Source organism: Polypterus senegalus, chromosome 1 (genome assembly GCF_016835505.1).
Source record: "Polypterus senegalus isolate Bchr_013 chromosome 1, ASM1683550v1, whole genome shotgun sequence".
NCBI lineage: Eukaryota > Metazoa > Chordata > Cladistia > Polypteriformes > Polypteridae > Polypterus > Polypterus senegalus.
The window spans coordinates 324,212,848-324,240,701 of record NC_053154.1 but is presented as its reverse complement, the minus strand read 5'-3'; the positions used below and the strand labels follow the sequence as shown (position 1 = coordinate 324,240,701).

At 39.2% G+C, this 27,854-nt stretch overlaps 1 protein-coding gene across 1 annotated transcript in view; it reads left to right on the top strand.

Annotated features, from left to right (window-relative positions):
- Positions 1-27,854, top strand: part of atp6v1ba (ATPase, H+ transporting, lysosomal, V1 subunit B, member a) — a 154,770-nt gene that overhangs the window by 66,496 nt on the left and 60,420 nt on the right. Inside the window, exons 4-5 of the mRNA XM_039737260.1 lie at positions 1,486-1,579; positions 6,468-6,545. Coding sequence (XP_039593194.1) covers positions 1,486-1,579; positions 6,468-6,545 — 172 coding nt within the window. The remainder of the gene's footprint in view (positions 1-1,485; positions 1,580-6,467; positions 6,546-27,854) is intronic.

The following is a 27,854-nucleotide window of genomic DNA, read 5'->3' as shown; positions in this document are numbered from 1 at the left end:
TAGGCAGCCATCCGATGCACACTACAATGCTACCCCCCGCCGCCCCGTTCAGCCACAACCGGGTCACTGCTTGCAGCATTACCAGCCTCCCACCAAGAACGAATGGGGCAGCCATGTGTGGTGGGCGGGCAGTGAAACCGCTGTCTGCCGGCAGCCACCTGAGGGACACTACACTGCGCGGGCAGCAAAATCTCTCCCCTCCAGCCTCCATCCAGCCACTGCTTGCTGTGTCCCCAGGCCGAAGATGACGGAACGGCAGTTACTAATGCACATGCGTCGCAGGTGTGGCCCATTCGTAAGTCGTAGGTCGGAAGTCCATAACCTGGGGACTAACCGTGTGTGTGTGTATGTATATATAGCGATAGAAATAGATATGTATGAATATTTACAGTGGGTATGGAAAGTATTCAGACCCCCTTCAATTCTTCACTCTTTGTTATATTGCAGCCATTTGCTAAAATCATTTCAATTAATTTTTTTCCTCATTAATGTACACATAGCACCCCATATTGACAGACAAAAAATAATTTTTTAAATTGTTGCAGATTTATTAAAAAAGAAAAACTGAAATATCACATGGTCCTAAGTATTCAGACCCTTTGCTCAGTATTTAGTAGAAGCACCCTTTTGAGCTAATACAGCCATGAGTCTGCTTGGAAAAGATGCAACAAGTTTTTCACACCTGGATTTGGGGATCCTCTGCCATTCCTCCTTGCAGATCCTCTCCAGTTCTGTCAGGTTGGATGGTAAACGTTGGTGGACAGCCATTTTTAGGTCTCTCCAGAGATGCTCGATTGGGTTTAAGTCAGGGCTCTGGCTGGGCCATTCAAGAACAGTCACAGAGTTGTTGTGAAGCAACTCCTTCGTTATTTTAGCTGTGTGCTTAGGATCATTGTCTTGTTGGAAGGTAAACCTTCGGCCCAGTCTGAGGTCCTTAGCACTCTGGAGAAGGTTTTTGTCCAGGATATCCCAGTACTTGGCCGCATTAATGTTTCCTTCAATTGCAACCTGTTGTCCTGTCCCTGCAGCTGAAAAACACTCCCATAGCATGATGCTGCCACCGCCATGCTTCACTGTGGGGACTGTATTGGACAAGTGATGAGTTGCATCTTTCCCAAGAAGACTCATGGCTGTATTAGCTCAAAAGGGTGCTTCTACTAAATACTGAGCAAAGGGTCTGAATACTTAGGACCATGTGATATTTCAGTTTTTCTTTTTTAATAAATCTGCAACAATTTCAAAAATTATTTTTTTGTTTGTCAATATGGGTGCTGTGTGTACATTAATGAGGAAAAAAAATTATTTAAATGATTTTAGCAAATGGCTGCAATATACCAAAAAGTGAAAAATTGAAGGGGGTCTGAATACTTTCCGTACCCACTGTATGTGTGAGTATATGTGTGTTTTTATATAATTGTACTGTTCCAACAGTCCCATCCAACCAACCATTGATGCTTTTTATATGATTATTTAATTCTTCTCCAGGTTTTCGAAGGGACATCTGGAATTGATGCAAAAAAAACAGCTTGTGAGTTTACAGGTGACATTCTTCGCACACCAGTTTCTGAGGACATGTTGGGTAAGTTGACAGGGCTGGGCACTAACTTTCCAAAGTGGTTTGTCAGGCTTGGCTTTTGGCTGCCAAAATTGAAAATATTTGTAATTATCAGTTGCACTTTACAGTGCCAAGTTGTTATTTTCTAAGACTTAGGAGAAGTTACTATGAAAGATATCCTTCATTTACTTAAACTGCACTGAATATGATTCCCTCCTGCAATCCGTTTTATAATCTCGTTTTCATGTAATACTGTACACTAGCAAATTGAAAATAAACTGCTTAAACACACCTTAACTGTCAGAATTGGCTTCATTAAGCCACCCTTGAACCCAACAAGGGTAAAGCCATAAATCACAACAGCATAATTTAAATATTTTTAACACAGTATGAAACTTCTTAACTTCTGAGTGAGACTGAACTGATGAGCGTAATCCTATCTAATGAAATCCAGGAAGTGGAAAATTGTACACAGAGAAATTGTCAAAGACCCCTTTCATGCTTTAAAAACTATTAAATGTTTTTTGGAAAAAAAACAAAAAAAAAAACAGTATTTCTCCATTAAAACGATTGCTATTGAAATAAATACATCCCAAATATATCAAACACTTTTAAACAAGTTTCAAACTCCTATGCCAAATTAAGAAAAAGTTATGCACAGAAGAAAGATATGCCATCTCATAAAACAAATCTGATGTTTGCAAAATATTTAGCTGCTTTCACTCGGGACGCTTAAATGACCGTAATAAGGATATAATTCCCATACCACTGCCATTTGCCAGTGCCACATTTTTTAGGTACAGCTTCCATCTGTTTTGCTTTTTCCAGTTACACAGTGAATCAAAAAAAGGTTTGTAAACGCAAGACTAAAGAACATTCTATGGAAATGGTTGGCTCAATAATCAAGAAAAGGATTTAGCCTCTCATTGTGCAGAAAGTGTCTGCTCAGCATCGGTGATGACCTGTGAGGGAAATCATAGAGAAGTTGGCAGTAACACAATTAAGTGGAGTAAAGAGAACACATTCTGCTGCACTATAATTTGGCATATATATAAATACAGCAAGAAGGAAACAGTTACTCAAAAAAGATACAACTTTAAGGCTTGTCTTTTGTTTTTGGAAAACTCCAAAGTGAACCAGCTACATCTTGGGAAAGATCTTTTGGTCAGATGTCTCTAAAATTTTTAGCTTTTTTTGTTAAATATTCAAAGTGCTATGACCTCATTGAGCAAATTATTAGGAATACTACCCTCTGATATCCATGCTGACTAAACATCCTCAAATCTTTGTGGCATAAGATGCAGGGAGCATTCGTTTGAGAGTCTGGTCCATGCTGACTGGATTGCTTTGTGCAACTTCAGTAGATTTGTCGGCTGCACATTCATGCTGTGAATCACACATCCCACCACGTTACAAAGGTGTTTGTTTGACTTCAGATCCAGGTATTGGGAAGACCACTGAATAACACTGGACTCATTGTCATGTTCTTTAAAGCAGGTTGAGATGACTTTTTGACAGTTTTTTTTGACATGGTGCATTGTCATGCTGGAAAAAGCCATTAGAAGATGGGTAAATTGTGGCTATGACAGGATACACATTATCAGTAACAATACTAAAATAGGACCTAGCATTAAAATCCACGATTGATTGATGTTAATGAGCCCAAAGTGTGCCAAGAAAACTTTCCCCACACCATTACACTACCACCACCACCGACAACCTGGACTGTTGATGCAAGGTAGGTTGGTTGCATCAATTAATGGCATTGCTGCCAAATTCTGAACCTGACAGCTTTGTGTCTTAACAGAAATCAAGCTTCACTGGACCAGACTACATTGTACCAGACTTTAGCTGTCCAGTTTTTATGAGCCTGTCATCTCTGCAGCCTCCGCTTTCTGCTCTTTGCTGGAAAGATTAGAACCTCTGTTGTAGTCCATCCACATTAGTTTCCAACATGTTGTGCATTCTTTTCTGCTCACAACAGTTGTAGAGAGTGGTTATGTGAGTTAGAGTAGCCAACCTGCCAAGTTGTTTTGCCTGCCTAAGGTAAAGTCATCCCTGATGGAGGATCGCAGGAATCGTGGGAAAGATGGGTCCTTTCATCAGATTGGCTGGCCCAGCACTGTTTCAGCTGTGGAATGGCCAAATGGGGGAGGCAGCTTGATGGATGAGGTCTCCAGGACTCTAAACAAATCCAAATCATATTATGTGATATCATCTACTGTTAAATTCTGCCACATACTTCTAAAATTTTTATTTGTATATTGTATTGAGGATTTCTTCTATTCTGTTCTGTGTATTGTATTGTATTGACCCCCTTCTTTTTGACACCCACTGCACGTCCAACCTACCTGGAAAGGGTTCTCTCTTTAAACTGCCTTTCCCAAGGTTTCTTCCATTTTTTCCCTGCTGGGTTTTTTTGGGAGTTTTTCCTTGTCTTCTTGGAGAATCAAGGCTTGGGGTCTGTCAAGATGCAGGGCCTTTTAAAGCCCATTGCGGCACTCCATGTGTGATTTTGGGCTATATAAAAATAATGTGTATATTCTGTCACCTTGAACCGGTCTGGCTATTCTCCTTTTATCTCTTTCATCAACAATGCATTTCTGTCTATATTTTTGTCTTTTTTTTTTCTTTTTTATAAAAACACCATTTTGAGTAAACTCTAGAGACTTATGCTTGGAAATCCCAAGAGGTCAACAGGTGCAGAAATATTGATTTTCTTGTTAGTCAAAAGGGTGGGCTGCATATGCAGGAGGGCTGACAGTCGAATTAAGCAAAGAATGCTCATCCCAAAATGCAATGCAGTGTAGCAACGGAGTAAGGAACACAGATGTTTTAAACCTCACAAACAGAAGAGAATCTCATCTGTCTGGTCTCGTATTTTACATATCATAACAAAATGGAAATAAAGAGTTAAAGAGCAGGGCTTGTGATATAGCGGGTCTACGACTTAGTAGAAAAGGCCAGCATTAAATAAATAAGTCACTGTACTCGCAATTTAAAGAGGGGGCATGGTAGTGTGGCAGGAGCGGTTCTTTGATGCTGCATGATACAAGTGTTTTTTCACTTAAGTGCACAGGTGAGGAATCATCTGTATTCGTAATTGATACTGGGAGCTGCTAATCGCCACACCTGTGCCACGTCCCCATTATAAATAGGAGAAGTACAAGTGCGGAGGGGAGACGTAAATGAAAGGAAAAAAGGCTTGGAGAGCGAGAGAGCAGTATAGGGGCGAATGAAAGTGGACGAACCAGCAGCCAGCAGTAAAAGAGAGGTCAGCATGGTTAGGGGTCTCGGACTGAGGGAAGGATCAGCGCTCAAGGGATGGATCGTGCTCACTGAATGGGAGAGTGGGCACGATTTGTGGAGGAGTCCGCCCTAGGGATCTGAGGGACGACTACGAGTGCAAGAAGGAAGACGGGAGGACAACCGACCTCAAACAGTCTGGCAGTGGTCGGTAGTGTGAGGACCCCGGCAGCTGATGTCTCTCCCGCCTTTGGTGAGCTGGAGAGACTGGGAAGGAGCTGTGCTTGGCTGGTGTGACCCCAATGACTGCTAAAGGTTTTTATGCTCGTGTTTTAGCCTGGTTTTAAACGTTTTGGATTTTTATCTTTTTCTGGATTATTTATTTAATCACGTTTGTACCACTGCACCGTTTTGGACACTGGTTTTATTGTTTTAATAAAAGCACTTTGCTCCTTTTTTGCACCATCCCTTTGTTTCGTTGTATCCTCACTGTCCAGCTCATCTGGTTACATTACCGATGGTGTCAGGTTCAAGAGCTCCCGGAAGCCAGATGGGAGCATGAAGCGGAACCTGCATCGTCACAGGGACTGCTGCTGAATTCCCAGCAGCTGTTTACTTTTCAAACAGCATGTCCATCAGGCAGCAAGCTATTGACTGTGAGAAAAATAGAAGTTGAGTGCACTGGATTATTGGCATGGAACAAAAACTCATGTAATGTGACATTGGTTTTAGCAGCACAATAATCAAGAAGCACAAGGCCAAATTTATGTGTAGTTCAAGAGTAAAAAGGTGAATGTCTGGGTAGCTCAACTAGAATCCTGAGAATCTGTTGCCTCATTCGGAATGTGATGTTTGCTGGTATTGTCTTAGAAAGTTGACTGAGCCTGAATAAATCTGTTAAATGGAATGGGGGAAAAAACCACTCCTGATCATTGAGCAAAACTGTTAGACATCTTTGCTAAAATGGGTAATGCTGTTTGATGGGGAGAAAAGGTAACTCAACAAAATATTAATATCTTAAGTCTGAATATCAGCACTAGTAGCATCTTTGTTTTGATGACATATAATTCTGTATTTTATTTTCTTGAGCCACAAGACAAAGGCTCACTTAAGCCAGAGTAGGTAAGAAAAGGATATGGAGGGGAGAACATGTTAAGGAGCTTTGAAGCGTTTTGTGATCAGATTTGTCATCAACGGGCATCTGAACAGTTGGTTGATAATGGGTAACTCGCCTCACAATTTCTGAGTGAGATCTGAATTACTTGATGCAAATTATGAGTCATACTTGAATAACGTTGGAAAATCTCTTGTTGCTATTTCTTCTACACCCCCCCCTCCCCCGCCACCGGTATCTGAATGTCTGTCCATTACATTAGCTCAAGTATAACTTGCGCCCTTTAGAAGAGGTGTTTGACAAGGTTGAGTGGGGAATGATGCTTGCTAACTTGTTCATTTTAAAATATAATTATTAGCACAGTTTACTGGCTTATATTTTGTACATTTTTAGAATAAAGAGTCTGTCTGCCAAATTAGAATAAATCTGCAGTGAATAATTTTTCACTTGCAATTTACAAAGTTCTTTATTGTTTCTTTATATATATATATATATATATATATATATATAAAAAACACTAATATTTAAATTATTTATTCCTTTACTTTCTAGGTCGTATTTTTAATGGTTCTGGGAAGCCCATTGATAGAGGGCCTATTGTACTTGCCGAAGATTATCTGGATATAATGGGTAAGTAACAACAAAATATCTATAAATGTATGTGTGTGTGTGTGTTGGTAGCAGGGCAAAAGCCAAATACTTGGGACGTGAAATCGCTAAAACTTTGTTTAATTTGAACCAGTGTCAGAGATGGCTGGGCTGGCGACCCGGCTGGGAAGCCTAGGAAGACCGGAGGAGGGCTTACGCCTTCCCCAGACCATGTGGGGGCGATCGTCCTGGTTCCTTTGGGGGCCACGGGTACAGAGATTAAAAGCTCAACCCTGTAGGGGCCCGTGGTCACCGCCAGGTGGCGCCCCCGTGCCTTTGTAGCCCTGGACCTCGGCACTTCCGCAAAACCCGGAAGGGCCGGGGGGAAGAAGACTGGGGACACTCGGAGTGCTTCCGGGTACGCAGCCGGCACTTCTGCCGCACTGGGGCGTGTCGGTGGGAGATTGCTGGGAAGCACCTGGAGCACATCCGAGTGTGTATTAAAGGGGCTGCCTCCCTTCATATGATGGCTGGAGTCGGGTGAGGAGAGGACGAAGTAGGACAAGAGAGAGTGGAGGTGGCCTGAAGAGAAAGGCATAGTGTGTGAGAGGCCTGAACTTTGGGGAAGTCTTGGGGTTGTGTGGCACTTAGTAACTGTAAATACTATAAATAAACGTGTGGTGGTGCATAATACCATGTCTGCCTGTCTGTGTCTGGGGCTATATATTGCCTTTGATTCTTGTAAGTCTAAGCATTATCCTCTGATGAAGACCCCTGGCAGGGGTTGAAAGCTCAGGGATAAAAACTACTTAATGATACGTGATTCATTTTCTCCCTTTGTGGATCTCCAGCTGCAAATATATATATATATATATATATATATATATATATACATACATACATATAAGAACTTTACAGAAGCTTGAGAAAGAGACAGAAATTTATAAATAATAAAACAAACAACAACCCCATAAACAGACATAAGAACTTAAGGCTTGGACACTGGAGAACTGCAGGTAGCAGTAAGATGGTTCGACCTGTCCAGATGTTTATTTGAATGTGTTAACAGTTGAATAAAACAGGTCCAACTTGTTTTGTCCAAAAAAAGATCGTTCTGTTAGAAGTTTGTTCAGAATTACTGATTGTTCTGTTCCCAAGTTTAAAAATAAACATCAGCAGGATGATGAAACTGCTCCTAGGCTGTAACGTGGAGAAATTCAGGTAATTTTTCAATGACTGCATCACACTTGATCAGCTTTAATTGCAATGTTCCTGCATCTCGGTTATAAGTCTCTAGACCCTCTCCTGCTTTCACCACTATATCTGATCATATCAGATGAAAACTGTCCAGCTTTAAAAAGCATCCAAAATACATTTAAGCTGTTTTTCTGTAATAAATAAATGCCACTGTACAAGGAACAGTCAGTGACTTGCCATAACATGTAAAAAAACGTTTATCCAACTTATTTAAAAGCAACTGAACATTCCAAATTTATGGAGACAGGTCAGTTCCAAGTTCTTTCCACCTTACTTTTATCCCTGCTCTATATTCTTTTCATCTTTGGATGAGCTGTTTCTCGATAAATTGCAACAATCAGCTTTGATCTCAAAGTTACCTGAGCATCTGCGATGACCACAACAAATGTTCAATTTAAAAAATTAATTTATGATTAACAGTCACAAGCAAGAAACTATATCTTAACATTATCATTAATAATAATTAAAATGGTTAATTATAAAAATAGTAGGTTGTACCAAAAAAGGAAGAGGGAGAGTGCTGCTGTAACAGGAGTGAGTACATGTAGTGGTATTCAATAAAATTATAAGGATGATTCAAATTCAATTTACTTAATCTTGTTTTAAAATTTCTACATATCGCAACACTGTATTGTCATCCAAACCTAAAATGATATCTTATCACAAATGAATTAGAATTCATCTCTACCATCAAGAAACATTAAAAGTTATTAATGCCGTCTTCAGTCATTCTCTTTCTACCATGACATAATGGTGACTTGGTATGCACTGAAAACTTGTTTAATTTTATTTCATCCCAGCTTATCTTTGTCATACTTAAAATGATATGTAGGTATATGATAGTGTTGTGTTATGTGTACAAAGTTCAGTGAAATTCCTATCTGCATTTTTGACCAAAATGCAGCAGGCTGAATCTTGCTCCTTTGTTTATGTATAACATCAGAAAATAACAGGTAGTGTTGAGCGAAACAAGCAAGTTTCCTTTCATAAACGGTTTTGCAGCATAGATGCTAAGCTTATTAGACAAAAGCTGTAATTCATTGAGATAATACAATTGTTATCTTAATTTACTGAGAGGATAGTGCTGCATCTGAAGTTAAATGAGATCCCGCTTTGGCTGGTACAGAACTTTGTTACATTCTGGTAACTGTGTCCTCCCATCAGCCCCAGCACTGTCATGCTGCCTGATGGTGGTTAGTCCCCAGATTGGCACTGATTTTTGGTCTGTCCTTCCTCCATCATGGCTCATCTCACCAATACTCCCATGTAGCCTATATTTTAAATTGGACCAATGGTAATACACATTCAAAATGTAATGAAAATTAGTTCAGCAATTTTTGCATGATTTTCAATTAAAGAACCAGACAAACAAGGTAACAATGTAGATTATTTACATATGACTGCAAAACCCCATTTTCAGCAGCCATTCCTCTATTCTCCAAATAGGAAACTCTTAATTCATACTTTATTATGTGTATTGGTTTTTAAACAAACCTTTGTAGTTGTGTTAGTGCTGGGAAAGCATCTTATTCTGTTTCATAAAGCAGGTAAATTGTCTTTGCTCAAGGTGCAAGGTCCTGGCCTTTCTAAAGTTCAGTTTTGAGTTAAAATGTCCATCCATTTTCTGCTACTTATCTGGGTCCAAGTCACGGGGGCAACACTCTAAGCAACGATACCCAGACGTCCCTTTGCCCTGCCACCACCTCCATCTACTTCAGGGGGATGCCAATCTTCTCCTAGTTGGACAAGTGCCCAAACCAGTTAAACTGGCTCCTTTCAATGTGAGGAGCAGCGACTCTCCTTTAGGCTGTTCCCGAATGTCTATTCTCATCGTCCTGTCTCTAAGATTGAGTTCAGATATGCTGTGAAGGAAACTAATTTCTGCTGCGTGTATCCCTGATCTCCTTTTTTTTTTTTTTTTTTAATCTCTACCCACTAATGACTATGGGCGAATGTAATAACATAGATTGACCTGTTTGGCTCAGCTTTCTCTTCACAGCGACTGACAAATACAACATCCTCTTGAATGCGGACTCTGCTGCGATCTACCTGTTGATATCCCGCGGCCTTCTTCCCTTATAGACAAGACCCCGAGATACTTAAACTCCTCCAATTGAGGCCTCATCCCCAACTTGGAGAGGGTGCCTCCACCCTTTTCCAGCAGAGAACGATGACCTTGGACTCTAAGGAAACAAACTTCACTGCAGCATCTTTGGACTTGGCTGCAGTCTGCCCCATTGCACGTCTAAGGTCAAGGCCAACAGGAACAAATTCTCTGCAAAAGCAAAGATCTGCTCCTGAAGTCACCGAATTTGAAACCCTCCACCCTTTGGCCATCTCTTGAAATTCTTTACATAAAAATTATGACGAGAATCGACAGAAGGCAGCAGTGGCCAGTCCCAAAGTCAGCAGAATTGAGGCTCACTTACTGCTAGCCATGTAACTCAAGCTTTTGCTCCAGTTGTACAGGGAATGAATACCTAGTGACAGCAGGCCCAGTACCACATTCTCTCAAAACATTTTGGAAAAATTTTGAAATACTTGGATAATTGTGGTAAACTGAATGAAAATTTAGAAAAAGTTTTCTATTGTTACATTTTATGTCATACAGGCACCATTACCTTTTCCCGTTTTTTAAAATGTAGTTTTAAATGCCCATTACGAAAAAAAAGATAAGCATGTTAATGAAAGTGGGAGTTTACTAATTTCAAAAGACATGTGCCTCACTAGCTTACTAGATTTCACTGTGATTGACTGAATTTAGCTTGTCTTATTTCTGAATTTTCGATGATAGAAAAACTGCGGGTTGAGACATCCCCTATATCTGTCCTGGACGTTGTACACGCTCCCATACTCTCTCACAGTAGTCTAAATTAGAGTCATTGATTAATTAACTATGTATGTATTAAGTATTTGGGAGGGCAAGTTTAACACTTAGAAAAAAACCCCTGCAGATAGAGGGAAATCATACATTGCTTGAGTTGGGACTTAAATCAAGGACTCTAAAGCTTTAAGGCAACAGCAGCGAGCACTGCTCCACAACATCACATTGTAGTTTCTATACACTACTGGTCAAAAGTTTCAGAACCCCTCTGTTTTTGCAGGTTTTATGGAAATGCACGGTTTAATGTCCTAAGGTTTCATGAAATCAAGGCATAGAACAAATAAACAATGGCAAAAAAAGACAAGGAATCATTAAGTGTACAACATTTTATTCAAATTTTTGATTCATCAAAGTAGCCACCTTTTGCTGATTTAACAGCCAAACTGTGGGAACCCTTTTTATTCAGAATGCCAGCCACTCTGTGCAAGTCACCAACTCTGCCTCCACCAAAGAAACCCCAGAAAATCACACTTCTTCCACCATGTTTGAAAAACCACCCTTTCACCAACTCAACGGCGTACAAACACCCTGCATACGAACCGAAAATTTCAAATTTTGATTCATCGGTCCATAAGACTTTTTTTCCAGTCTGCAGTAGTTCACAGCTGGTATTTCAAGGCCCTATTTTGTCCTTTATGGAATGGCTTTCTTGCTGCTAGTCGCCCTGTCAAACCTGCAACACAAAGTTTCCTCTTCACAGTTGAAACTGAGACCTGCTTTTTTCGACCTGCACTGTTAAGCTGTGCTTGAAGCTGTTGTGCTGTGAAGTGCTGATCACATAAACTGGTGACCCTCAGAAACTTATCTTCTGATTGGCTTGTGATTTTGAGTCTGCAGATCTCTTCCTATCACTGATTATTTTTTGGAATGAAAGGCCCACACTTCTAAGGGTAATAATGCTCTGTCTCATTTCAATTAATTGCAGTTTTCTTGCCATTATCACCTGAATTTGCAACTTTCTGTAGTGTAATATTGTCCAAGTAGTACACAGACTGTTCCACTTCTGCTTCAGGACAGACAGAGGGTTTTTAAGTAATCAATAGAAGTTGGGATACCTGTGCAAATGGTTTGCTTCAACGTGTAAGGTTTAAATTACTTCATTTGGTACCAGATGTCTGTAGGGTGTAACTTATTAGTTGTTCCCTGAAGAAAGCCCAATTGTAATATTCAGAATTGTTTTTCTGAAATTAAAATTTTAAAGCTCTGGCAGTTTACTACATACGTTTTTCACCGTTTTACGTCATACATTGCATTTCAGTTGATTAAGTTTGAAGAAAAACTGAGGTGTTTTAGAACTTTTTCACCAGTAGTGTATGTTTTGTAATTTCATGGAATCCTAACATACAGGTAGGTTTGTGACAGTATAGGAGTTTTGAATCTGTCTTTACTATTCAAGAAGGCCAGTGGGAGGTCAGAGTTGAATTTTGTATTTTAATTGCATTGCTTCATTTGGGTTGAATCATACATTTTACTCTTTTATAAATACAGAAATTAAAACCTTATCACAGAGGTCATAATCTCCAAGGAATAGATATTGAAATTTCAGAAATATGCATGGAAGATTTATTGGAAACATTGTGGAATTTGTATGTGTAAAAAGGCAATCTGTAGTAAGTGTAGTACCCTATTGTAGGAGGGTCAAGGCATTTTTGCACGTTTTCACTTTACAGTTATTGCAAAGACAATCCAGAGACAATGCAATAGAATCTGCGGGTGAATAGGCAGCTCTCGCGCGCTCTCTCTCTCTCTGTTTAGCTTATTTTCTTAGCAGCTGAGTTCTTAGATTATATGTTGTACATTATTTGTATGACAGCTGAGCTAGTAAGAAAAGTGAGTAGAAAATTTAATAAAGTATTCCTATACCAATATAAACAATTTTATCTACTAAAAAAAATAAAATCTAAAGCTGAATGTTGTTTGTAGTAAATAAAATACCAGGTTGTGTAAGGTTAAGTCCGTGGCCAGAGAAAAGACTGCAGCATAATTTCACAAAGAAAACCCTATATCATAAATCAAGAAATTTTTCAAAAATGTCCCAGTCTTCCCAGAATTCATTTTCAAGCAAACTAAAATTAAAAAAAAAAAAAAAAGTTTATTTCAATTATCTGGTGCAAATTCCAGTCCATCTTGGTGTTGGTAAGTCTCTTGGACTATTTACAGTGTATCATTTTTGGTATGGTAGGCTGTCCATTTGGCAGAAATGCGAGGAAAATGAAGAGCATTATAAGAAGAGGTAAGGCATGAATGTAAAAGGCACCATTTTAAAAGAGCATGCTTCCAACGTTAAAACCTCCTAATCTCTGCTTTTGGGGGCTGTGGCTTCTTTCTGCACAATAAGGCAGGCAGTTTATCCAATATACTCCATATAATGTCTGGGGTTAGCAGATGACATCATGTGCTGAAGGCACCAGCACCCTGACATGATAAAATAAAGTCAGGTAATTTTTGTTAACTGGGAAATGTAGTAAGGTAATAGAACAGTCAAGAACTCTTTTGAACAAGAGCTTTATATAATGTGTGTGTATACAGTGCCCTCTTTACCTGTGCTCTGCTCCACAGTTTAAAATTACAAATAAAACAATTCAGACTTGATTAAAAGTGCACATCGTAGACTTTTATTTAAGGGGATTTGCATATTTTGGCCGCAGCATGTAGAAACGACAACACTTTTTCTACATGGCCCACCATGTCAGTCCACCATAATGTTTGGGACACATCAGTGGGAAGTCTATTAAAGCCATTGTCATATTTAGGACTCTTTAGGATCCTGGTGCTCAGGATCTTGTTCCTCTGCCAAGCCTCAAATGTTGCTATTTTCATCTTCTGCTTACGAGGGGTTGTCCCCTTAAGCTCTCTTCAGAATATGGAAGGCCTGCTCAGATGGATTTAAATTTTGGTGACTAGCTTAGGCATTCAAGAATTTTCCATTTTTTAGCTTTGGAAAAACTCCAGTGTTATGTTTGGGTCATTACCTTGTTGCAGGATGAAATGCTGTCCATTGAGTTTGAGGCATTTACTGGAACTTGAGCAGATCAAATGTTTCTCTACACTTCAGAAATCATTTTGTGGCTGCCGTTAGCAGTTCCATCACCAATCAACAGTAGTCTGCCATTCAGGACCTGTGGTAGCCATAAATGCTCAAGCTATAACACCTCCACCACCATGTTTAATTGATGAGTAGTCTGCTTTGGATCATAGGCAGTTCCTTTTCATCTTCATGCTCTTGCCATCACTCTGAGGTTCATCTTTGTCTCATCTGTCTGCAAGACCTTTTCATAGAATTCTACAGGCTCTTAAATCCTTTTTCTCAAACTGTAATCTGGCCTTCCTGTTTTTGTGGTTATCTAGTGGTTTCTGATACACACACACATCAGATTCCTGAAGACTATTTCTGATCTCTCAGGCAGGCATTTGGGGCTTTTTATTTACCATAGCAAATATTCTTTCATCAGCTGTGATGGTCTTGCTTGGCCTAGCCACCTCTGTGTGATTACAGATCTCATCGGTCCATTCTTTCTTCATAATGATATTCCAGACAGTTGATTTAGGTCATCCTAAGATTTTACTGACATCTCGATTGGTTTTATTCTTGCTTTTTAAACCTCATAATGCCTTCTTTGACTTTTATTACCACAACTCTTGTCCTTATATTGAACAATGACAACTAAATGCTTCTATTGGTAGAAGCAAGCCAAGGTATCTTATGCCTGCCCTAATGAATCCATGAAACGCACCTGAGTAATTGCAAACACCTGTGATGCCAATTGTCCCAAACATTATGGTGCCCTGAAATGAGGGGACCCATATAGAAAAAGTGTTGTGTGACTGAAATGTATGCAAATCCATCTAAATGAAAGTCTGCCTTGTGCACTTCCATAACGTCTGAATTGTTATTCTTAGTTTTTAACTGTGCATCAGAGGCGAGGTAAAGCAAGGAAAAATATGTCTTTGCCCCAAACATTATGGGGGCACTGTATATATACTGTTTGCTTTTAAATTATTTAAGCAAACACCATTCCCCGGGTTTATCATCTGGGTGTATCATCTTAATGCACTAAAATTACTGAAGACTATATATATATTTTAAGTGCAAAACTCCTTTTTTTTGGAGATATCGCTATCTTTTAACTCTAAAGCACCGCTGCATTGGGGCTTGTTTTGCTTTGGACGTGCTCTGTCTCTGGGTATGTCAGAGGACAGGGACTGTGTGAAGTGGGTTTTAGCCTCACTTGGGGAGGCAAAAAGGGAGGGTGGAGGGTTAAGGGGGGGAGAGAAAGACCACAGGCCTGATCTATACTTAATCTATCCTCTCAATCTTTATAATTATATTAAGACTATAAAATGACATAAACTCAGAATCAGTGTCTCCATGATGGGACAGTTAACTTTGTAAGCTGGAATGTTAAAGGCCCGAATCACGAATTAAAGAGAAAGAAAGTACTCTCTCACCTAACAGGTCTAAATGCTAAAATAGTATTTTTACAGGAAACCCACTTACTAAGCAAGGATCAGTTCCGGCTGCAAAAAGACTGGACTGGCCAAATGTTCCATTCTAGTTTTACGAAGAAAACTAGAGGTGTGGGAATTCTCATACATAGAACAGTACCATTTGTAGCATCAGATGTAGTATTGGATCCTGAAGGGAGATATGTAATGGTCATGGGAGACTTATCTAACTGTAAAATGATCTTGATAAATGTTTATGCACCTAATGTTGATGATAAGGAATTTATACAAAATGTATTTGCATCCATTCCCAATCTGAACACTCATAAAGTTATAATGGCTGGGGACTTTAATTGTGTTCTAAATCCACTTTTAGATAGGACTTCCTCCACAGGGGGAACGGCATCTAACACTGCAAAGATAATTACAAAGTTTATAACTGATCACAACTTATCAGATCCCTGGAGGTTTTTAAACCCAAATTCAAGAACATATTCTTTCTACTCACCAGTACATCATTGCTACTCAAGGATTGATTACTTCTTTATAGACAATAACTTCTTGCCTAAGATTAAATCTTGTAAATACGATGCTATTGTTATTTCGGACCATGCACCTATGATCTTGGAGCTAAATTACTAAGCCCCATACACTCACAGCAGATGGCCTCAACCGCTTCTATTAGCTGAGAGAATTGTACTGAATTTATATCCAAACAAATCAATTCTTTCTAGAGACAAATACATCCCCAAGATCTCTGCAGGAATACTCTGGGAAACTCTTAAGGCCTTCTTAAGAGGACAGATTATCTCATATCTTTCCCACAGAAATAAATCCGAAGCCAAGAAAGTAGCAGAGATAAAAGCGAAATTACTAAAATAGATGAAGAACATGCCAGACTACCAAGCGAGACTCTACATAGGAGGAGGCAGGCTCTACATTCAGAATTAAACCTCTTGACAACTAAAGAAACTGAACAACTAATTTACAAATCCAGACATCATTATTATGAACATGGAGAAAGCTAATAAGCTTTTAGCTCAACAAATTCACAAGCAAGAAGTGCAAGCGCAATCTCGTAATCACTAACACGACGGAGATAAAATCGAACACAAAAATATAATGCACACTTTCAGAGACTACTATAAATCCCTATATACTACTGAGTTTAAAGAAGACAATACACAATCTAATGCATTTCTGGATACATTACAGATACCACAAATAGACGCTTTAGTGTGGAGGAACTTGATAAACCTCTGGCATTATCAGAATTACTAGATGCTATAAAGTCACTCCAAGGTGGAAAGCAGCAGGCCCTGATGGCTACCCTGCAGAATTTTACAAGAAATTCTCCGCTCAGCTAGCTCCCTCCTATTAGCAACATTTACAGAAGCCAGAGATAACCAATCTCTTCCACAAACCTTTCGCCAAGCACTAATCACTGTCTTTCCAAAACAAAATAAGGACTTATTACAATGTGCATCATACAGACCAATTTCACTTCTGAATAACGACGTTAAAATACTCTCTAAAATCATAGCTAGAAGGATGGAGAAAGTGCTCCCTCGTAATATCACAAGACCAAACTGGATTTATTAGGGGCCGCACTTATCTTCAAATCTTCGACGCCTGTTTAATGTAATATACTCACCAACTAAATCAAACACCCCAGAAATATTATTATCATTGGATGCAGAAAAGCATTGACATGATTGAATGGAAATACCTTTTACTACATTGGAGAAGTTTGGGTTTGGCCCAACATTTGTGCATGGATTAAATTACTGTATACTAACCCAGAAGCTTCAGTTTGCATCAATAACATTTGCTCAGACTACTTTAAACTAGAACGTGGCACTAGACAAGGATGCCCTTGTCACCTGCTGTTTGCAATTGCCATTGAACCACTGGCAATACATTGTCGAAATACTGATCAGATAAAGGGGATTAGCAGAGAAGGACTGGAACAGAAAATCTCATTATATGCAGATGACATGGTACTGTATATATCGGACCCAGAAAATTCTGTGCCTGCAGTCTTAGCAGCACTCACAGAATTTCAAAAGATCTCTGGTCTCAGAATTAATCTGAATAAAAGTGTACTCTTTCCAGTGAATTCTCAAGCATATAATATTAGATTAGACACCCTACCTTTTATCATTGCAGAACAGTTTAAATACCTAGGGTAAACATCACAAGTAAACATAAAGCTCTTATCAACAAAATTTAGCGTCTGCATGGAAAAAATTAAACAAGACTTGCATAGATGGTCAACCCTTCATCTCACACTAGCTGGAAGAATTAACACTGTTAAGATGAATATTCTTCCTAAGCTCCTTTTTATTTCAAAACATACCAATATACATTAATAAATCATTCTTTAAGCAATTAGATTCAACAATAACCTCATTTATTTGGAATTCAAAACATCCACGCATCAAAAGAGCGACCCTACAAAGACAAAAGGCAGAAGGCGGCATGGCTCTACCTAACTTCCAGTTTTATTACTGGGCAGCAAATATACAGGCGATAAGAACCTGGACACAAATAGAAGAACACACACAGGCTTGGACCGCAATAGAAGTAAAATCCTGCAGTACTTCTTTGTATTCCTTGCTTGTGCTCCAATAAACACACGTTATCGGCAATACACTAATAACCCAATTGTGCTCCACTCACTTAGAATCTGGAACCAATGTAGAAAGCATTTTAAGACGGAGAAGCTTCTATCTGTGGCACCTCTGCAAGAGAACCACCTCTTTCAACCTTCACAAACATATGCAGTTTTTAATATCTGGAAAAATTTGGAATTAACTTGCTTAGAGATCTTTATATAGACAACGTCTTTGCATCCTATGAACAATTACATTCCAAATTTAACATTCCAGCTACACATTTCTTTCACTATCTTCAAATCAGGAACTTTGTTAAACAGAACCTTCCAGATTTTCCTCATCTTGCACCCTCATCCATGCTGGAAAAATATTGCTCAATCTCAAGGACTTAGACTCCATCTCTACAATATATAAAATCATTTTACAATCCCTCCTTTCAAAGATCCAAGAGGACACTGGGAAAAGATCTCTCAATTAATATATCAGAAAAGAAGTGGAAAGTAGCAATGCAGAGAATTCACTCGAGCTCCATATGCACAAAGCATACAATTATACAACTCAAAATTATATATCAGCACATCTGTCTCGACTAAAACTCTCAAAATGTTTCCAGGGCATGATCCAACCTGCAAACATTGCAACCAAGTCCCAGCCTCACTAGGTCACATGTTCTGGGCCTGCACCAAATGAACATTATTCTGGACAAAAATTTTTAATTACCTTTCAGACAGCCTTGGACTCACAACCCCTCCTAACCCATTAACAGCGGTGTTTGGTGTTCTTCCAGATGGGTTTAAAGTGGAGAAAGACAAACAAATTGTGATTGCATTCACTACACTGTTGGCACGCAGACTTATTCTGATAAACTGGAAGAACCCAAACTCTCCTCTTTTAAGTCAGTGGGAAACTGATGTGTTATATTATTTGAAATTGGAAAAATCAAATACTCAGTTAGAGGATCCGTACAGACTTTTTCAAAACATGGCAGGATCTAATCAGTAATATTTTAAAATAAGTTCATAAAGCACAGAGAATTTATTAATTTAGGTATGCTTACAAGCCTTAAATTTTACACGTTTGGCTTGCTCTCTCTCTCTCTCAGGGGTGGGGATCGATCTGTTCTTAACTTATTTTTCTTTTTGTAAAAACTTGATTGCTTTGTATGGATTGTAATAAAATTAATAAAAATTAAAAAAAAAAAAAAAATTGTTTAAGCAGTTTGTTACATGGGGCACTCAGCAAAACAAAAGGCAGAACAACTCTTTATATTTCTCTATTCACAGTGAATCAGGTGTAATCAGGGTTGATTGTGGCCTACAAGTTGAGAAACGATTTCTAGGTTGCTGTTTATGAGTGTTAAGGGGAAGGCTCTCTGGACACAGAGTGGTGATATTTATGTAACTCAAGTGGCAATTGTTCTGGGTTGTCTGTGTTTTGTATACTGAGTGGTACTGTTTTTAGTAACTAAAGGGGTGTGTGCTCTGGACACAGAGGTCGACTCCTGATTCACCCATAAAACCTCGAAGTCTAATAATACTGGCTGCCACGCACCACAAGGGGATAAAGCCCTAGAGCTCCATATGAGTTTTAACCAGGAAAAAGAAGCAAGATATTGGCATTGAGTTTTGCATTCGCAGTCTGCTTTGACAGCTATACAGTTGTGCTTGAAAGTTTGTGAACACTTTAGAATTTTCTATATTTCTGCATAAATATGACCTAAAACATCATCAGATTTTCACTCAAGTCCTAAAAGTAGATAAAGAGAAACCAGTTAAACAAATGAGACAAAAATATTAACTTGGTCATTTATTTATTGAGGAAAATGATCGAATATTACATATTTGTGAGTGGCAAGGGTATGTGAACCTCTAGGATTGGCAGTTAGTTTGAAGGTGAAATTCGAGTCGGTGTTTTCAATCAATGGGATGACAATCAGGTGCGAGTGGGTACCTTGTGTTATTTAAAGAACAGGGATCTATTAAAGTCTGCTCTTCACAACATATGTTTGTTGAAGTGTATCATGGCACAAACAAAGGAGATTTCTGAGGACCTCAGAAAAAGAGTTGTTGATGCTCATCAGACTGGAAAAAGTTACAAAACCATCTCTAAAGAGTTTGGACTCCCCCAATCCACAGTCAGACAGATTGTGTACAAATGCAGGAAATTCAAGACCATTGTTACCCTCCCCAGGAGTGGTCGACCAACAAAGATCACTCCTAAGAGCAAGGTGTGTAATAGTCAGCGAGGTCACAAAGGACCCCAGGATGACTTCTAAGCAACTGAAGGCCTCTCTCACATTGGCTAATGTTCACATTCATGAGTCCACCATCAGGAGAACACTGAACAACAATGGTGTGCATTGCAGGGTTGCAAGGAGAAAGCCAGTGCTCTCCAAAAAAACACATTGCTGCTCGTCTGCAGTTTGCTAAAGATCACGTGGACAAACCGGAAGGCTATTGGAAGAATATTTTGTGGACGGATGAGACCAAAGTAGAACATTTTGGTTTAAATGAAAAGCGTTATGTTTGGAGAAGGGAAAACACTGCATTCCAGCATAAGATCCTTATCGCATCTGTGAAACATGGTGGTGGTAGTATCATGGTTTGGGTCTGTTTTGTTGCATTTGTGCCAGGACGGCTTGCCCTCATTGATGGAACAATGAATTCTGAATTATATCAGAGAATTCTAAAGGAAAATGTCAGGACATCTGTCCATGAACTGAATCTCAAGAGAAGGTGGGTCATGCAGCAAGACAACGACCCTAAGCACACAAGTCGTTCTACCAAAGAATGGTTAAAGAAGAATAAAGTTTATGTTTTGGAATGGCCAAGTCAAAGTCCTGACCTTAATCCAATCGAAATGTTGTGGAAGGACCTGAAGCGAGCAGTTAATGTGAGGGGGGGTAACACCAGATACTGAAAGCAAAGGTTCACATACTTTTACCACTCACAAATATGTAATATTCAATCATTTTCCTCAATAAATAAATGACCAAGTATAATATTTTTGTCTCATTTGTTTAACTGGTTTCTCTTTATCTACTTTTAGGACTTGTGAAAATCTGATGATGTTTTAGATCAGGAGTGGCCAACCTGCAGCTCCCGAGCTGCATGTGGCTCTTTGCCTGGTTTCATGCGGCTCTTACGTTCATATCGAAGTTTGTGTGTTTTTTTTTTTTTTTTGTAATGTTCGTGTTCGCTTCGCTTGAGTTCAATACAGTATTTTTGTCAAATGTGCATGTGCGTGAGATGAAAATACCGCAAAGTTTCCTAGTAGGGACAAGATCATTTAAGTAAACAATTTGTGTCAAGTTCGCTCTGAAAATGGCAGGGAAAAAATGCACAGCAAAACGAAAATCTGCAGATGAACACAGGACGTTTTTAACAGAGTGGGAGAGTTTTTATTTTTTGTTCAACGTAATGGCAAGCCATTCTGCATTATATGTCAGGCGTCATTAGCGCATTTCAAAGCCTCAAATCTTCAGCGCCACTTCAGCTCACTCCATGCTAACATCGACCAGGAATTTCCAAAAGGGACTGAACTTCGCAAGCACGAGTTGGTCACTTTGAAAACTCAGGCAGAAAAGCAGATACAGTTTTTGCGAAAATTTACGAAGCGCTCAGAGACCGTAACGCTTGCATCGTATCAACTGGCTTGGAACATTGCATGGGCTAAAAAGCCATACAATGAAGGGGAGTTCGTTAAAAAATGCATCAGTGACGTTGTTGAAATCTTGTCTCCTGAAAACGACAAACTAAAATGCATGGTATCAGACGTCCAACTGTCCCGCCACACTGTTGATCACAGAATCGGACATTAACACGGCTATTGAATCACAGTTGCACACTGACCTTCAAGCATGTGAGTATTTTAGTGTCGCATTGGATGAAAGTTGTGACATACAAGACGAGCCTCAGTTGGCAATATTTACATGGTCTGTGTCAAACGATTGTGTGATCAAAGAAGAACTCCTTGATATTGTGCCATTAAAAGACAGAACCCTTGGCATAGATGTAAAAGAAACAATGATGGCTGTATTTGCGAAAGCAAATCTGCCCATACCGAATATAACTGCAATAGCCACGGATGGAGCGCCAGCTATGATCGGATCTGTGAACGGGCTTGTGGGGCTGTGCAACACTGACCAAACATTTCCAGAGTTTTTGAATTTCCACTGCATCATCCACAGGGAGCAACTCGTGTCTAAATCATTGAATTTAGACAACGTCATGAAGCCTGTGATGGAAATCGTCAAACATGCGCTTAACCACAGGCATTGCAAGAATCTCATCGCTGAGCTGGACCAAGGGCTTCCAGGTGACCTGCCGCTGCACTGCACTGCACTGTGAGGTGGCTGTCAAAAGGCCAAGTACTCTCTCGCTTCTTTGAGCTTTTGAATGCTGTGAAACTGTTAATGGAAGAGAAGGACAAGGACTATCCCGATCTCTCTGACCTCAAGTGGATTATGGATCTGGCCTTTTTGGTCGACATGCTGTGTCACTTGGACAGACTGAACCTGACCCTGCAGGGTAAGTTAAAAATGCTGTCTGACCTGGTGCAAAGTGTGTTTGCGTTTGTCAACAAACTGAAGCTGTTCAAAGCGCATATTCAAAAGGGAGATTTAAAGCATTTTCCCACTCTGCTAAAAGCCAGCGGGCAAGTCACCAGAGCCGCCCTGAATAAGGAAAGAGAAACGAAAGCTTTGTGACCAGGTTCCGTGATCTACAACTGAAAAGGCCACAGATTACGTTACTCGTCGACCCATTTAATGCGGAGACTGACTGTTTGAAAGCCCCGCTAGTCACAAATGAGTTGGAGATGATCGATCTTTGTGAGAAGGACCAACTGAAACCTGCTTTAAGGGAAGGGACCATTGAGTTCTGGAAAAGTGTGCCAATGGAAAAATGCCCCAATGTCAAATGGCTGCACTTAAGATACTGTCAATGTTTGGGTCAACATACGTCTGCGAGTCTGTGTTTTCTACCCTGAAACACGTGAAATCAAAGCATCGATCTGTTCTGACTGACACCCATGTGAAAGAATTGCTTTGAGTGGCAACAACGGAATACAAGCCAGATTTGAAGAGATTGTTGAAGGCAAGGAATGCCAGAAGTCCCACTAAGCAACATGCATAGTAAAAGAAAAGCGCTATTGTAAATTATTATATTTTTGTTTGTGGACTTGGTTGAACTGAGAGTTTGTGTGTGTGAGACAGTGCACACAATGTTCATTATTGAAAATGACTGGCCTGTGATTTTAGTACTGTAGGAGTCAATTTCTGTCATTATCATGTTGTTATGTGACATTTACAATAAATCTGGCTGAGCAGAGGGGTGTGTGTGTGTCAGAGGAAGGGATGGGTGATGTTCATGTGTGCGCATGTGTATGATGTGGCTCTTTGCGGTAACACAGTAAAAAATGTAGCTCTTGGTCTCTGACTGGTTGGCCACCCCTGTTTTAGATCATATTTATGCAGAAATATAGAAAATTCTAAAGGGTTCACATACTTTCAAGCACAACTGTATGCGCTGAAAGACTACACCATGTGCAAATTCCATTTCATTCAAATTAAATTTCTATATATTTACTTAATAGTTTGTGACTTTTTGTTGTGTTTTGTTTGCGGTTACTGTTCTGTGTACGTCTTGGTGGAACAGTGGTCAACACTGCTGCCAAACAACTCGGGCGACATTTTTGGCCACGATAATTGGTCCAGTCTTGATAACAGAGCCTTTCCTAGCCTTCAGAGATACTTGAAAGATCATTGGACCAATATAATTCACACCGTTAGTTCAGTTTGGCCTTCCTTGTTGACTTCAATGCATTTCTTCAAGTTTGGCTGAACATTTTCATGATAAAGCAAACTCCACTGGGCTAGATCACTACCTGGAGGAAAGAATTCCCATGAGCTCCATTCACATCTCTTAATTGTGGCGTTGTGTTTTTGTTTTCCTGGGTGCTCAAAGTGCGTTTTGCCATCTCGTTGTTCAGTTAGGTGTTTATCCACCTACATATTCCTCATATTTAGTCTAAATGGGAAGGTTGTGTTAAGCCCTCTGATCCATTCCTTCTATTTGTTTCCTTTTATTATCTGTCCTATTAGAGTTAGTGCCCAAGCATGCAATCATCAGTGCTTTGGGACCATGTTGGATAAAATGACCTGCCAATTCTATGTAGGTCTTTTTTTTTTTTTATCCTAATGTTTTATTGATGATCTGCTGCTAGTGTCCTTGTAGGAATCTGAGTTTTTTCCCCCAATGTATATCTTCTGGCATCTTTGGCACAATTGCATATATGCAGTTTATTACATTTAAAAAGAAAGGTGTTTTATTTGTTGTTATATTGTATTGGTCTAGGAGTTCCTTATTGTGTTTTCTGGCTTTCAGTGACCATGCCTAGATTTTACCATGGGCTTAATCCTGCCCTGACAATGAGGGTGTGCAATCTTTTACATTTTTGTTAAATTTGCTTCTGTCAAGGATGTTTTTTGTATGATGAGATTATTATGTAATCTAGTTGAGAATTTTTGCTGAATGTTTGACAGGGCGAGTGTCAGTAAGAAAGCCATACCTTACAGGACAAAATAGGGCCTTGAAATACCGGCTGCTGACTACTGCAGACTGTACAAAGGCTCCTCTTCACAGTAGAAACTGATACTTATTTTTTTGACCTGCACTGTTAAGCTGTGCTTGAAGCTATTCTGCTATGAGGTGCCTATGATCACATATGCTGGTGACCGTTAGAAACTTCTTATTGACTTTGGCTCTACCTGATCTCTTCCTATCGGAGTTTCTTTGAGTTTCCGATTGCCTTTGGATTGTGTAGGACACCACTGTACTCACTAACACTTAAATTGCAAAAAAGAAAAAAAAAACTAAATAAATGGTCTACACTTCTAAAGGTAATAATCTCATTTCATTTATTTGCCACTTTCTTGTCATTATCACTGGAATTTACGACTTACTACAGTGTGATATTTTCCAAGGAGTTCTTCAGAGGGTGTAATAACACTGTCTGTTCCAACTCCGTTTTAAGACGGACAGGGTTTTTAAGTAATCAACAGAAGCTGAGACACCTGTGCAAATTGTTTGCTTCACCTTGCAAGGCTTCATTGACTTTAATTGTTGTACAACACCTGTACATTGTAACCTGTTAGTTGTTCCCTGACAAAGGCCCATTTGTAAATATCATTTTTTTTCAGTTTTTGCTAACCTAAATTTTTAATTTAAACCTCTAGCAGTTTACTGCTTTCCTTTTAACAATTTTAGATCATTCATTGCTTTTCAACTCTCTCTTAAAAAAAGAAGAAAAACAGGGAAAACGGATGTGTTTTAAAATGTTTGACCGATAGTGCATGAGCTGTAGTATAGTATTGTACAGCCTACTAAAAGGGTACAATAAAGTGGGTTGGTGACTGGTGTTAGTGCAGTGATTCCTGTGTAACAAGTAGTGAAAGCAGTGTGCACACTGAGTTCCTATTGGTCTTCAACAAATCGCTCAACTTCATTAACCCTGCTGGCTATTTGTTCACCTTTTCCATGTGCCAAAGCACAGCAAATGAAACACTAACTGTCATCCTGAAGAAGTCAGGTGACTTGTGTCATGATAGTTAAAGTAAAGCTCACATTGTTGTGTGGGTGTTGAGCAACAGCTTCATTGTTCTAAATAAATACTAAGGTAAGCATATAATTGAATTACATATCTGGGTGATTTAAAAGTCATTTGCTGTGAAATGGTGGCTGACGCCTCATAGACCACTTGATACACATTTGTGTACTGCGGGTGGACAATGTACCACATTTTCAGAACCACTAAAATATATGTCCATTTTGGTATGCTAATGTAACTCATTTATAATTCATCTTCAAAAAATGTAAACATTACTCACCAGATGTAGACATGTGACACTTCATTAAGTACTAGAAAATCACATTTTTTTTTTTTTATGTTTTTGCTGCCTTTAATGAAATCGCCAGCAGCGTTGTCAGTACTGTGAGGAGAAAACTGGCTGATCTGTGAAAATACAGATACATGTAACTAATATATTTAAGGTATTTTATCAGCATGCATTACTGTTTTGGGTTAATCTGACTTCCATTTTTTAATGACTGGTAGATTGACCCACTTAATAGTTATGGGAGTTGGGCTGGTTGGTGGTGGTCTTATTGTTGTTCTTGTTTGCAGCAATTTTCTCAGTATATAATCATGCAACAAAGTGGTCCATTTTATGAATTAGAATGTTTATGTGATCAGCGAAGGTGGAAGAGGGAGAAGTTATAAAAAACATAGAATAAGATATAAAAATAAATTAACTAAATGTAGTGTTAGTACGATAGATAGTTAGATACTTTTAGTAATCCTAAGGGGAAAATCACATAATCCAGCAGCAGCATACTGATACAAAAACGATAAACTAAAGAGTAATAAAAATGCAGGTAAAAACATACAATAACTTTGAATAATGTTAACGTTTACAGACCAACGGTCCCCCCCACCACAACCGTGGAATTGAAGAGTCGCATAGTGTGGGGGAGGAACGATCTCCTCAGTCTGTCAGTGGAGCAGGATGGTGACAGCAGTCTGTCGCAATAGTGACAGCTATGTATGTTAAATGTAATATTACATGTAACTAGATAGCCAACGCCCACTGTAGCATATGGCGGTGTAAGAATAGGAACGGAAAACAGTGCATTGCCTTTGTTTTCCGTTTTTGTCAAGAAATAACCCACTGATAGGAACAGGCAGTTGCCGGATCCCGGAATACAGATGATGTTGTACAAAAACCTGTTGACAGAGAAGATACTGTCATTCATTTTAGAACAAAAGCTTAGGAAGCGACTGTCACAGTATAATGACAATAGCAAGGTGTATTGGAAGCCACAGGCAGCGTGGGGAAGGGTTTGGAAGAGGATGAATAGGAATCGAGAAATGCCGTGTTGGCTGCGTGTGGGCTGGGGCGGAACTCTTTAATTAGGTGGAATTTTTGCCTTTTGCCCTGTTGCTATGGCTGGAATGTCTGCACTTGTTGTCCCCAAACAGGCTCTGAAGTACTCAGCATACTTTCTAGTATTTACATGCTCCATTCCCCTGGGGAGGTGGAGCAAATTTTGATTGGAACGGGTGGATAGATGGCTTATGTGTAGCATTACAAAATTTTTGTTTGTCCATGTGTCTCTGTCCATCCCACCCTTGCATAATAAAATGTGCTGTAATTTAGTGATCAGTTGTCAAGCTCTTGTTCTGTAGTTCTTATATACCACATTACTTATAAAACTGATACTGCACCTTTGATACTTAAAAGGTATGAAATAAATCAGGACATGTTTTTGCACCAAGCTCTTTGCTAAAATGTCAATTTTGTTGCATTTAACAACCAGCTGGCTCTTAAGACCTGCTGTATATGTGCCGGATGATGTTGGCATTGCCGCTCACAAAGTATAATCCAGCTCTGCTCCAAGCACCCTTCAAGGTCATTAATTACCAGTTATGCACCTTAATGTTGTCCATTAACACCTTCATTGTAGGAGTCAGTTACAGTCAGTAACAATGTCTTTCCTGCTATTAGAAGCTTTCATAAAAATGTTAGGTACTTAATACTGACACTGTTTCTTTTCCGCTTAGTTTTATTATCCTTTTGATAATCATTCTTGCTGTAGAAGCTCTGCTTTTTCATACTATGACAAGAATTCCAACATGTCTTTTTGCGCATCTGTTGGCCTTCGTAATGCCAGAAGTATGTTTTAACCTTCATTTACATGCTCCTGGGTTAACTTATCGAGTATATCTGCTAATACTACATTTATTTCAGCTGCATGAATTACTAGTGACCCCTAAAGTCAAAAAAATCTGCTTTTATAGTTTTGCTTTAAAATGCAGATCTGCTGTTTTTTATCTGCTGCATCGTCCTAGTGAAACATTGCAATGGAAAGTTGAAGCAAAATGAAAATGTTTTAGAGATATGTAATGTCATTAAGTAATTTTTAAATTATTTGCATATTATATTTCATTTGTTAACATCCCAGCGTTTTTTTTTTTTTTTTTTAATTCTGACATCCTAACACATTAATTCTTCAACATCAAAAGGGTTTGTGAATCACGATGCAGCTCCAAAGGTAGCCCACAAGAGAGCGAGGTGGATATTGAGGA